Here is a 14,524-nt window from a genome sequence, read left to right as displayed (position 1 = left end):
TCAGATCTGGTCTTCTTATTTTGGAGCCATATCAATAATCGGGCTCCTCTGTCCTTTAGAGTTTTGGCAGAGAAGGTTCTAAAATATTTACAGTCTCTAGCAGTATGCCTGGGATAAAAGCAGTACTTTATGAAGATCTTCTGAAAATAGCCTTGCCTTCCCACAAGACCTGCAAGGTCTAAAAAGAGTCTTCAACCCAGCTGAAGGTAAGACAGAGCTAACTCCTGCTCAGCAAACCCTCACATCGGAGTTGCACAAATCAGCCCAAAGAACTGCAGCCTTCTGCTCGTATGGTACAAGGCCAGTGTACTTCAGGACACTGAAATGGGGAGGTGTTACCATCAGAAGTAGAGACAGGGCACACTAAGCTGCCTCCATATCGAGCTTATTGAGCTCGACAGGATTGGCCAACTTTTTTTCTAGTTCCTCCTGAGCCCTATTCCTTTCCCTCTCTTCTTGCATTTCCACTCTAATCCACAGACATTCTAATTACTTTCCTGGAGTGTATATTCCTCTTCTGCTGGGTTCTTCTCAACCTTTGATGCTCAAGGGCCTAGCATCCTCTCTTTTACTTAGTCGTGAGATGGGTAGCTTCGTTCTCTTGACATTCAGTTTATTTTGGGAAGTGAACTCGTTATGGATAGGTATCCATGCCGAAGAGATGACAGTCTCGACACGAAGTTAGGAAAGTGCAAAAATTGGATAAACTAGTCATGGGTGAAACCTGTTCTGCAGAACAGGCTAATACGCCTTTCATTGAATGGTGAGGATACACTGCTAATACAGATTTAAGTGGTTCTTTTTCACTTCCTGAAAAGTCACAATCGTAGCCCAAAACATCTCTAGTTAGTCACGAACATCAGGGCCGGCTCTAGGCTCATGGTGGCCCTGTGCAGGGAGCGTAGGTGGAGGCCCCGGAAGAGGGGGTCCGGCCGGGGCGGAGCTCAGGAAGGTGGTTTAATAATACGTCCAGAAAAGTCATTAGATGGCCAGTACCTGCGGCTGCTCCTACCCTTCGGAATTTGTCTCAGAACGATACAATTTAGGAGGAGGGCATTGTGACACACGACGTCATGAGGGACTGGGCGCACAGACAGCTGCAGTGCCAGGGCCATGACAGGGGCACCGGACCCCCACAACCCCCCACAGAGAAATAATCGGTGGCTCTTCCTCATCGCCCCCTCCAACAGTCTACAAAATTATAATAACAATAGGTCTAGCCTTATCCCATGGCATGCATGCATGAACATGAGAATGAAAGCCAGCACCCTAAGTCACGTGAAACAACTGGTTTGAATATAAAGTGAAGCCTCAAATATTTATTGTAAATTAGAACACCAGCTACGTGATAGCACAGATTTTAAATGCTCACACAATTTCCTTACTAGTTGTTGAAAATATTTAAAAAACACATAGATACAAAATGGATTCCAATGTTATAGAAAAAATATAGGCATCTTTAGTACTGAAACGTCACAAATGTACGAATACCCCACCAGCCCTATGCACAGTGGCACGGCACAGCATGCGTTGCGCTGAGTGGAAGGCAATTAGGCATCCTTCCACCTGAGTATGACTAGGGAGCCCAGGTGATATCTTTCCAACACAGCCACAAGCTCCCAGAGGAGGAAGCGAATCTGGTAGCAGTGCCATGGGGTCTGCTGCAGACGTGTGGCAAGATCAACTTCCTGGATCCTTAATTAGCTCTCTAATTTTAGATAATGTTAACATGGGGTTGTACCGCCGCCGGTTCCGTGATGCCTTAAGCGTATGTATCTCCTCCTTTTGCGCCGCTGCCGGATTAAGGACAGTACTACTACTCCCACCCAGGGTCACTCAGCGATACAGAATACAACCCCCTGCTACAATACATACAGCGCTTAGAACAGGCGGAAATGTAAACCTTGGAGGGGGCAAGAGCGGGAGGGCATCAGAAGGGGCTCAAAATGTGCTTTTGTCAGGGCCCCTATTTGAGCAAAAACCCGCCGTGGCTGCAGTTAGAACAATTTAAACAAGCATTTGCAATGCAATATTCTCGCCTTTGGGACCTCATATGTGATTTACCTATGTAGAACTGGGTGCTGAAATATCTACTGCTCTTTAACATGGAGGGAAAGTAAGCACCAAACTACGTGAAAAAAGCCTGGTATGGGATTACATGGAGAGAAATATTGCCTTTCAGTTGGAAATGGTATAGTCCCAATCTCTGTTTTTAATATAAGATCCGGGTCTTCGGTGGTCATATCACTGTACAAGATTTGAAAAAAATATTATTGTATATGGGTGCTCGTGGAATGCAATTTTTATGGCCTGGAATCTAGAGAATGCTAAAGTGCACAGACCACTGCAGGGAAAAGGGCAGGCCTCAGAGGTGAGAGGAAAACTAATTATGCTTAAGGCTTTCTGCAAGGCGGACAGAACCCCTACAAAATAACAGAGAGAGAGACGCCTCACCCAACTCTCAAAAAGTCGGAAAAAACAGGATTTTTACATTGGATTTTTTCCTTTATTTTGGATGTGTTCATATTTTCAATCTTACTTAGTTTCAACATAAAATGTTATCACAGTCGTCAGGGTAGCCCGGCTCCGCGGTAGCTACGCATGGTGGAGTCCTGTGTGGTAATAGTGTCGGGCCCGGGGCAGCAGAAATAACCCCTGGCTGGACGGGTGATTGTGAACAGAGATTCTGAACCTGAAGGGTCTCTAGCAGCCCCCTATACTACCCTGCGTTTCTGCACAAAAGGACAATAAAGGCAAGGCATTAACCCGCTTCAACAAACGCCATTAAGGCTGCGTAGCCTGGACATCTGTGACCGGGTCTGGGTGCGAATTCCCTCTAGGGGTCATTCCGGAGTGAAGGCGCTTAGTTTGTTTCTGCACTCAGCGTCCGACTTCGCGCTGCGGGCCTCAGCTCGGCCGCTGCTGACAAAGCCAAGAAGATGTGAAACCCACCCACAGCTTTCAGTTCAGGGTAGCCCGGCTCCGCGGTAGCTACGCATGGTGGAGTCCTGTGTGGTAATAGTGTGGGGCAGCAGAAATAACCCCTGGACGGGTGATTGTGAACAGAGATTCTGAATGGTCTCTTGCAGCCCCCTAATTATACTACCCTGAGTTACTGCACAAGTTATGAAAGGTCAATAAAGGCATCCGACCTCGCGCTGCGGGCCTCAGCTCGGCCTCTGCTGACAAAGCCAAGATGTGAAACTCACCCCCACCTTCATTCACGGCGTTGACGCATCAGTCAGTCAGAGTCAGTGACACCGCGCCAGGTGCGTTATACTATTACTTCACTTAGTTTACCTTAATCTGAGCTCAGCTTTAGGACCACCACCAGTGGCACCACCACTCCACTGAAATGGCTGCACTGCAGAGACGAGAGAGAGACTCACATACGCCAAGGCACCACAACGCACGGGAAGCACTAGAGGTTAGGTTGAGTCTGTGCACTCTGCGCGCTGCCGCGCAGATCACTCTATCCTTGGCTTCTGGCGCGTCTGTGCATGATTGAAACACCCCGGCGCCCCTGCTGCCGCCAATCAGGAACGGGGAACAGAGGTCGGTGCGGGGCCACTGCCAGAGGCCAGCAGGGAAGTGAAAGAGGGGAGGAGGGGAGGAGGGGTGACTCAGGTGTTGTATTTCGTTTATTTATTTATTTATTATTGAAAGTATATTTTACAGACTGTATCTTTAAGCATGCTGTGTTTGTTAGCTGGCAACTTGGAATGTTTTCTATTGAAGCCTATGTGAACAGTTGGAGACTGCAGGCTGATTTAGAAGGACACTGTTAGCTGAGGAGCGCTGTATCTTTTTGAGAATAAACCTATTTTAATTCTCACTTGATTCTGAATTCTTCTTCATGGGATGCAACATGAATTTGGCGACGAGGTGACCAATACAGCTCTCCAAAGAACCCACTACATTTCAAGATTTTAATTTAAGCACAACTGACTTCTTCAGTGTCTCTTCCTTTGACAATTTTCTGAACTTTCACTTGTCATTTATTGAATTGAATTGAACTACTTTCAAGCTCAGATGACCATCTCTACTTTCTTCATGATTTGCAACTAAGGTACTGTTTTTCAACCTACTTACTAATATCGTGACCTGTTTATTTCACTTCAATCTGCACGTTTAAAATACTTTACATCGCTGAAGATTGGACCTTTGATTTCCTGTCGAGCGATAGTATCTGTGTCTGATGCAATTTCTTTCACATCGTGATTTGCATGCTGATCGGATTAATCTCGCATGTCACTTTAAAATTGCTCAGCACTGAACTGCAGATATCAGGTTAATTTCATCTACTTGTTAAAACTGAACTACGGACATCAGAGGATTGTGTTTTCACTTTGACTATCTTCCTCTCTACGTGTCAAGGTGGATTCTCGTTTTTTAAGAACACTTGTTCACTAGCGACATACATTTTCTTTTGAAATCTTTTGACATTCTATGTTTGCTCACCTGCTGCCTGGTGACGATTAGTCATTCTACTGCAGCCTCACTGCTGTGACGTTCATTTCCTTTGATGTTCCAGTGACTTCCTTCTCTACATTGTCAGTACGTCAGCACGTAACAGACGTCCAAAGCGTAAAAGTAATTTCACCACTTAACTGCCTTTTGTTGGAAGTTACTGAAATGGAAGTAAGTAAAAAGCCGGGGACGGAGGCCGCCAAATCCTGCCAGGGGCCGCCAGTGCCACGAATGTTGTATGATTAGTATCCGATGGATCCGATCCTCGTCGTCGTGGCGGCCCCTGGGGTTTGGCGGCCCTGTGCAGGTGCACACTTTGCACATGCCTAAAGCCGGCCCTGCGAACATTGAGAAGCACAGGCCTTAAAAATATATTTTAGTGAGCCAATCTTAAGGCTTTTCATTTCAGCCTCTCTTCAGGCCTTATCTGCCCTTTTAACTATACCTCTCCTGTTACAGTGGGACATGCTTCGAGGTCTGTAATCTAGTGACCCTGCTGCTTAACCACCAATGTGGGCATTTACTTGGAATCCTGGAGCAGTCAGTAGTTTGTGGGCAGCACACCATTAGGGTACTATTGCTCAGCACTAGAGTTCCAGGTGTGCTGGCCAATAATGTTGGTGCACTCCAACTGGAAAGCTAGGCACTCCCTTTAGACCAGGGGTCTCCAAACCGGTCCTGGAGGGCCGGATCCTTGCCAGATTTTTTGGATATACCCATTGAGATACATGTAGTAATTTTAAAAATCTGGCATGGATCCGGCCCTCCAGGACCGGTTTGGAGACCCCTGCTTTAGACAAATGACTAACAATTGAAAACTCCCAGGGTAGTAAGGGCCGGCAATCAAGGTCAACTTCAGAAGGTGGTGGAGGATCTGAATCTCTAATTCAGTGTGACACTAAATTACACACCATTAGTGTTAAGGTCCAGTCAGTGCTTTATTTTGGAAAATGAAAACAATGTTATTAACTGATAATTAACAGAGCAGTTAAAATGAAGACATACAGATTAAACTGGAAGGTGCTCACAATTTCTGAGGCTGAGTTATGACTGCAAACTTTTCAGTCTCCTTAGTGCTTGACACTAAATCTGTTAACATTTTAGCAGAATTCACCTTTTGACATTAATAGCAAAACTGTAAAAATTAAAGCATGTTCGAAAATGTTGCCAAATCTGTAGGTCAGTGATTTACCTGTGTCTGTGAAAGACTGAATGTCATAAGTAAGATCAACACTCAGATTTTCTGAATTTTCCATTTTTTTAAACACTAATCCAATCACCCACATTGTACGAAATTCTTCCCTGTTAGACACAAAAAAATTAAATTTTAGTTAGTTAAAAAAATTAAAAGCTATAAAAATGTGCTCTACTATAACGTGAAGTTGAAACTCATAAGAGATACAAAAGCACTTCTGTATTAGATATCAGATAAAATGCAACGAGGAACATAACAGTATATGTTGTAGGTGTAAACAAGATGATGTCCTTAAGTGCCATGTAGAATGAACGGCATTGTTGCCATTAAAATATATATATAGCACGGGACATCATGCATACTATTACATTCAAAGTTAACCCAACCAGTGTTTTCTGCTGGTCTGTACACTAAAATCATTATTTAGGCAAAAGGGAAAATACAGCCAGAGACTACCAAAAATGGTATTACAATTATTTATTGAATTAGAGTGCTAGTACCTTTAACCACATCGCTGCGGCGGCTATTCCGCCCCAGCGCTAAGTGGGCGGGGCGGCCGCTCGGCAGCCGCATGCTGGTGACAGAACCGCTCCGTAACCAGCCGCGGTTGGGGTGTGCTTGTGACGGAGCGGTTCCATCATGGCCCGCCCGCTCAGTAGAACGCGCCGCGCAGGCGCGGTGGCAGGGCCATGACGGAACCGCTCCGTCGTCAGCACAGCCCAACCGCAGCTGATGACGGAGCGGTTCCGTCATCAGCATCGAACGGGTTAAGGTTAAAGGCAGTGCCAAATCATGCAGTAAAAAATGCATATTCTTAAAGCATTCCTTTGAACACATTTTGTACCCCAAATGTCTAAGTGCCAAAACAGTAAGAGAAAACAACTTTTCTGAAATGTTTATTAACAGACCGAGGGACCAGAAATAAAGCAAAAATTGTACAACTTTTGTAACAGATATGTCTGGCTTTCATAAGAAATTTACTAACCTTCGATAACTATACTTTCAATGGACCACATCTTACAGCAGATTTCTCACCTTAAGAATATCCCTCAAGGGGCCAGAATGGACTGGAACTATTTCCACAGCAATTGCTCTATATCTGCTGGATGTGACCCTACCTGGGTAAATTGTGTATCAAATGACACCTTTGTCAGCGCTTGGAACCTATTCCGTGCCCCATGGAGGTGTGGGAAGAAGGGAGAGAACATCAAGGACACCAAAAAATACAGAATATGGATGCATAACTTGGCATCTTATTAATTACGGCTAAGGCAAAGGGGAGAAGGGTGGATAGTGAGGAATCGTAAGCATCCCTACCGAATATAAGTAATTTTCTTGTGACAGACATGTTCCCAGAGATTTCTCAACTTAAAAATTAATGCCAAATCAATACCCACCTGAAAAGAGTGGATGAGTATTGCCAATTAAATAAGGAAGCCATGAAACAGCCATTTTTTCTTCATCCCAGCCACTGCGCGCCGAACAGACGGACATTGTGCCGCTCCGGACCCTCAAGCTCGTAGCACCACACGGTATTTACCGCCTGTAAACAGATTAGCCCACCAATTCCCTCCTGTCTGCCTTCACTAATGCCGGAACAGACTCCGTGCTAACTGCTAACTAGCAACGCGCAATAATTTATTCATTCAAGTCCCACAACCTTCCCTGCGAAATCCTCCAGTCCTCCTGCGCATTAATAACCCACGACTATTGCCTCATCGAGGTGTATGTCTTTCAGGTAATTTTTTAAGTTTGTCCTGATGATGATCCCATTATGTGTCTAGAAGGGGTCGAAACGTCGTCAGCTTTTTAAACCGTGTATACAAACTTATTCATATCTAATTTGTAACGTGTTTTTTGGTTGTTCATTACGCTTGTTTAACCTTGATTATTTACCAACAATCCTTTTTTGTTTGAAATCTCACTGTCCGGATGGACACTGACTATATAGAAGAGATTACATTCTATATTCATTTCTACTAATACCGAGCCTTATCAAGGACCATTGTTTTTTAAAAAAATGAAACACAGCCATAACAAAATAACAGCCGCTGCGTACTTGGGATATGGGGCAATAGGTTTAGGCAAAAATATGCAATGATGACCTTGTGGACACCTGGCAGATGTCAGTTACCAGTACACCTATGGTAGGAGCAATGAAGCAGCAATGGCTCTAGAGCAATGTACCCCAGGGGCGGTTCCTCCATTAGGGCAGAGGAGCGTCGCCCCACTGCATTCTCGCACTACGAAACATAAAATGGTCTTTTAAATACCATTTTATGTTTCTGCTTCTCGCTCTGCGAGAAAGCAAATGTCAGGGTATGTCTGGTTGGGGATATGCCTGGTTGAAGTCAGGTCGGGTAGGAGAGGCTTGGCCAATGCTGTGAGCACTGACTATTTGGTCAGCCCACTTGGCCTACATAGGGAAAACGGCCTCCCCAGAGGCACCAGGCAGGAGAGCAGCAGGAATACGTGTGACCCGGCCAGGAGCGGGGCCCGGTACGGAAAGTTTCTTTTTACATTTTTAAAATTTCCCCCGCGCGACGCATCCACCCGCATCCGACCTGCGAGTCATGCTAGCTGCAACTGATGTACACAAATGCCCTTTGGAGGGTAATTCTTAGCTACGGTGTAGCAGATCTGGGTACATAGGATAATCTAATTGTGTGTTTAGTTAGTCACTGCCTTATATCAGATCCAGCAAATCCCATCGAGTCATCCACTCTATCCTGTCACATACAATCAATATAACAAGAAAGCCCGTTTGGATCCAGTCTAGGCAGAACCCCCGCCTCTATTAGGATCAGGAGGATGGAGGAAGAACGGGTAATGCGACATCCCATTTCTAAATTAGATTACACTTGAGGGAAGAAGGATGTCCGGTATGAAGAAACAACTTATTTGAATACTGTAAAAGGTGGATGAACTGTGTGGACATTACGTTTTCTGCTCCTGCAGGCTGAAATTTCTACTATTCATATTATAGTGTTCAAAGTATTACGTTGAAACGGACAAATTTGTCTCAGCTCGAATTGAGTATAAGGAGAAAAATCAACTTAAGCGTCAAATCCCTACGAGAACATTAACGGATGGAGATGCAACAAAGTAAACCTCTTAGAAAATGTGCAACTTGAGGTGATCTAAACAAGAATGGATCCTCAGATGACACATGAATGCACACAAGGCAGCCAAATAACCCTCAACTGTCACAACTGCCAGACCCTGCCGGGTAAGAGACAAAGCGCATCATAGGACATTGGAAATGGATGATTGAATAGGCTCTAGGCATTCAAAATAGCACCACTGTACACATTTGCTCTCCATCATCTTGCAAAAATTGATTTAGTAGTAGGTTTCCTTACAGACATGAAAGGCTTGCAAATGTAGCTGGAAGATAAAAGGAATCTAGCTGACACTACTTAATCACCATGCTTGCAGACAGAGCGTTTGCAGACTGTAGTGGAAGATCTGACCCTCCTGCTATGAGACCAGCCTCACCCTGTGTAGGAGAGGAAAAGGGGCTGTGTACCGACAAATTGGTGTAACCAGATCCTCCTCATACAGTCTGAGGTGATGAGCATCAGCTGTGCCTTATCTTACCACACGCTACACAGCACCTGACACAGAACAGTAATTGGTAAAAATGCTTTCAGTAGGCTCTTAGACCAGAAAAGGCTGAAGGTATCCCACAAGAAACCACTGAGAGGAAAGTTTGACGTGCAAAACCAAGGACACTTCCTCTTTCAGACAGTGGCGGAGAGATCCATGTGGGGTCAAACCCAATCTGGAGAAGATTACCTAATGTTACTTTGGCAGGCAATCCCACTTGTAGTCCTCTAGAGAAACAATTGAGAGTATCTGTTCTCATGCTGAGTGAGTCTGTGAAGTGAGCCTCTATTGAATAAAACCTTGTTACTGTGCCCACTGTCATATGGGAATCTTCTAGTTCAAGAACCATTATCCTCTGCTGCCCAGTCTATTTATAGAGACTACAGTGGTGCAAATGACTAACAGAATCTGAATGGTGGAAGGGAGAAAGGCATTCTTGGCACAAAAGACTCTCTCAACCCCCACAGCTCTGGAACAGTTTAGATAAAGCACTGCTTATGATCCAAACCAAAGGGCTGGCTTGCTGATATCTCCTAGAAATCAACCCATTCCGTAGAGGTGGTGTCAGTGACTTGGGGAGCCTGTGCTTGCAGTGGGCTAATGGTAAGACCCACTACAAGGTTGTAGGCACCATTGCAACTGATTGTTTTGTAACAGAGTCAAGAGACTCCCTTAATAGTGCAGCTACCTTGTTATCAGGTTTAATGAAAGGCTCTCATCTGCCATCTGACATGATGCACCAACAGGATACAAAAGGCCATGAGATCAAGCAAACCTAAAATCGGGAGAAACAGAATCTAGTGTCCGATTCAGAAGGATTAGCATGGTCACACTATCTGCAATCCTCTGCAGGTGAACAGCTTTCATGAGGGTAGTGATTGCACCGCAACTCAGTGTAGGTAGAGAGGTGAGACTTTAGGGTTTGTAAAGCCCAAGTTGTGGAATGGAATGCTTGTGCACGGAGATGATGTTGTTTGATTAGCATTAGGGACTTTACATTCAGCAAGCAGTTGTCCAAATATGGAAATAAATACATTCCAAACCTCCACAATGAAACAACTACAACTGCTCTACAGCTGCATGGAACTATAGTTAATACAAACGGTAGGACCATGAACTTATAGTGCTGGGATCCTACCCTGAACTTCAGGTAACATTTGTGGGAAGGAAGTATTGCAAGATGTAAGTAGGCATCCCAGAGGTCAAGGTGCACCAGCCAACCCTCCACATTGACAGCCAGTGGGACTTGGTTCAGGGACAGCAGCTTAAATGTGTCCTGCTGAATGAAAAGGTTGAAGGCACAAACGTGGCACAAAGTGGCTTTTTTGGAAACAAGCGGTAATTGGAGTAGAATCCTGTGCTTGGCTGTGCTAGAGATTCCATCGCTGAGGCATCTTTATTTCATAGGGCAAGAACATTGACCATCAAAGGCATGTGACTGAAAGCACATCCAGGTGAAACCCACGTGGACAAATCAGAAGAAAAACAAGATGGCAATGGTAAGGACAGGCTGCCAGCACCTCTGTCAAATACAATATAGAAGTATGGTGTGCTCAAATGAATAGACACTATGCCATCATTGTAATGTATGTTAATATATGGGAAAATGGTTTACCACATATTTACAAATATTTTACAATCCAGAGCACTACAAAAGAAAAAACTCTTGAGGACAGGCTCCATGGCCCGGTGACCCATCTACCAAATAGGGGAGAAATTAAGGCACCAGAGTCGATACAGAATGGAAGGGGGACTGGATCCACTGATAATAATGATGCCCTACTAGAACCACCCCAGCCTTGAAAGGAGCATTTGCCTGGTTATTTCAGATGAGAAGATTGTCTCTGCTGAACCTGCGTAGCTCTGAAATAACTTCAAAACTGCCTGAACTGTTGGTGGGATTGTGTTGCTAGAAAGTCTGCCTTCTCTCCGACAACTGCCAGCCACTGAAGGGAATATCTGTAAGGACTGTCTGGACATCTCCCGAGAAGCCCCAAGAAAGCATCCAAGCATGGCTCCACAGTGTGATTGCTGTGCCCATGGATATCAAGCCAATATATATGCAGAGTTCAGGCTGGGTCCAAAAAGGGTTTCTACCATGCAGCCACAACAGATCACAGAAAAATCTGACTGAAGGGACACATAAGCTCTGACACTGAAGAGTATGGTTATCAACTCCCTTGGCCAGCCTCCATTTTGAGCAGTTTAAGTTAGCATGTCTGTAAATGGTCCACATTCAGCATGTCATTATCTTTCGCAGAACTTGAGAACATGTCAACTCATCTAAAAGATGACTTTGCTAACACATAAGGTGACAAGTCTGCTGCATGCTCCATGATATCTACATTTCAATGTCTGACACTGGATGTGTGAAATAAACATGTTTGAGTTGACCAACTTTCATCATGCTTGGTCTTACTGCTTATGTCTCAGATTAATGGAAAGTTCACCAATGTAGGGTAAAAGTCAGTGGCGAAACGTATATAAACAACACAAATTGATCACTGAATTTTAGAGACATTTGCCACAGGTTATCACAAGACATGTTGCCAGACTGCTGGAGCATCCATTCCTATGCTGAGAGTAGATACAGGAAGGAGTCGAGCCCAGCTGACATGTATTTCCTCTGAGAGAAAACTCTCTCCTGGCGTAAGTCTGATAATCACAGCTCATCCACTGTGAACAGGTATGCAGTGCGCTGAGTCGAAAGAAGCAGTAGAAACAAGTCAACTATTCCATTCTCTCATAGTGTAGCGATTTTGCACTAGTCTTTAGGAGGCTAGGAACAATATAAAAATCTTACAGATGCAAGAGTTACTACTTGTGTAACAATATATCTGAAGGAGCGAATATGCTACTTACCAGTATGCATCTGTTCTTGGCATGTAGGGCTGCTGACATTCATATCTGTGCATAGATCGCCGCCTAGTGTTGGGTCTGGATGATTGCACATTGTTGTCCTGGAAGCGTCTTCGAAGTATCACGAGATAGGTGGCTCCTCCCCTGGACTACAGTGCGCATGGGCATCCACTCCATCCTCAGATTGTTTTTCGCCATTGTGGGGGAGGAGGGCGGGCGATATGAATGTCAGCAGCCCTACATGCCAAGAACAGATGCATACTGGTGAGTAGGCAATTCGGTTCGAGGAATGTGGGCTGCTGAATTCATATCTGTGCATAGAATATACAGCAGTACCTCCATTAGCGGCGGCCGCCTGTGCCAGCTACAGCAGTTTGAAAAAGTGTCTTTAGAACAGCCTGCCCTACAGCTGCCTGCTGTTTGGAGTGCACATCTACGCAGTAGTGTTTTGTAAATGTGTGTGTGGTAGACCATGTGGCTGCTCTACATATGTCTTCTAAAGGAATATTGCCAAGGAAAGCCATGGAGGCCCCCAACTTTCGGGTGGAGTAGGCTCTCGGGGGAACTGGTAATGTGCGCTTGGCCTTTTGATAGCAAATCTGAATGCACTTAACAATCCACCTGGCTATACCTGCTTTAGAAATGGGGTTGCCTTTGTATTGTGGCGAAAAGGCAACAAACAGTTGTTTTGTTTTCCTAAAATTTTTTGTCCTATCTATGTAGTACATTAGAGCTCTCGACGTCTAGTGTGTGGAGCATTCTCTCTGCCACTGACTCAGGATTCTGGAAGAACACTGGCAGTTCTATAGTTTGATTGATATGGAACTGTGAAACCACTTTAGGCAGAAACTTAGTGGGTTAGTGCGGAGTACCACCCTGTTGGAGTGAATCTGTATGAATGGCTCCTGGATAGTTAGTGCCTGAAGTTCACTAACTCGTCGTAGCGATGTGATTGCTATCAGGAAAGCCACTTTCCACGTCAAGAATTGAATCTCGCATGAGTGGAGAGGCTCAAAAAGTGGACCCATCAGCCTGGTGAGGACCACGTTTAGGTTCCATACAGGCGCTGGTGGGTGTCTGGGAGGAATAACTCTTTTGAGTCCTTCCAGAAAGGCTTTGATGGCAGGCACTCTGAAAAGCGAGAGGTGCTGCCTGTTCTGGAGATAAGCTACTATTGTGGACAAATGTATACGAATGGAAGCATAGGCCAGATTGCATTTGTATAGATGTAACAGATAACAAATGATGTTGTGAGTAGATGCATCTAGCGGGATGATGTTGTGGCTGGCACAATAAATGACAAACCGCTTCCATTTTGCCGCATAGCATGCTCAGTGGTGGGCTTCCTTGCCTCCCTTATGATATCCATACAGTCAGGAGGCAAGTTGAGGTAGCCAAATTCTAAGACCTCAGGAGCCAGATCGCCAGGTTGTGCTGTTAGGGATCGGGATACTGAATGTCGCCATGGCTCTGCGTCAAAAGCCTGGGTGTGAGGTGCAGCCTTTGATGCGGTACCACGGAGAGTTCTAGAAATGTGGTGTGCCATGGTTGGCGTGCCCACGTTGGAGCGACCAGGATGAGATTCATTGAGTGTTGCTTCAGCTTGCGGGCCACCGGCGGTATCAGTGGTGCTGGGGGAAAAGCGTACGCAAATATGCCTGACCAGTTCATCCATATCGCATTTCCCTGCGACTGTGGGTGTGGGGACCTGGCGGCAAAGCTTTGGCATTTGGCGTTTTCCTTTGTGGCGAACAAGTCTATCTCTGGATGACCCCACCGCTGGAAGTACGGCTGGAGTACTGATGGATGTATCTCCCACTCGTGCATTTGGTGGCTGTACCAGCTGAGCAGGTCCGCCATCTGATTGTCCTTGCCCGGGAGGTGTTCCGCCATGAGGAAGATGTTCCTCTGGATGGCCCACTTCCACATGCTCTGAGCCAGATGAGACAACTGTGGAGAGAGTGTACCTCCCTGCTTTTGTATGTAGTACATGGCCGTCATGTTGTCCGTCCGGATCAACACAACCCTGTTGCACAGATGTACCTTGAATGCTTTCATCGCCATGAAGATAGCCATCAGTTCTAGAAGGTTGATGTGCATCTTCCTCTGCTGTGCTGTCCATAGTCTCTGCACTGTGTAGTGGAGTACATGAGCTCCCCATCCCTGGAGAGATGGGTCCGTCGTCAGAATAATCTGTGGCACAGGCTCCTGGACCGGTCGGCCCCTGCAAAGGTTTTGTGTGGATTCCACCAATGCAGAGAGTTGTATGCGCGACCGGTCACCAACACTAGGTCTTTCAACTGTCCGTGAGCCTGATTCCACTGACGTGCTAAGCACTCCTGAAGCGGACGCATGTGTAGTCTCGCGTGCGGGACTATGAAGATGCAGGAG

At 45.5% G+C, this 14,524-nt stretch overlaps 1 protein-coding gene across 1 annotated transcript in view; it reads right to left on the bottom strand.

Moving 5' to 3' along the window:
- PAPOLA (poly(A) polymerase alpha) overlaps positions 1-14,524 on the bottom strand; it is an 829,479-nt gene that overhangs the window by 417,339 nt on the left and 397,616 nt on the right. Inside the window, exon 15 of the mRNA XM_086937747.1 lies at positions 5,663-5,772. Coding sequence (XP_086793873.1) covers positions 5,663-5,772 — 110 coding nt within the window. The remainder of the gene's footprint in view (positions 1-5,662; positions 5,773-14,524) is intronic.

Source organism: Lissotriton vulgaris, chromosome 9, assembly GCF_964263255.1.
Source record: "Lissotriton vulgaris chromosome 9, aLisVul1.2, whole genome shotgun sequence".
NCBI lineage: Eukaryota > Metazoa > Chordata > Amphibia > Caudata > Salamandridae > Lissotriton > Lissotriton vulgaris.
Note: the sequence above shows the minus strand (reverse complement) of the source record. Positions and strands in the feature narration are given on the sequence as shown.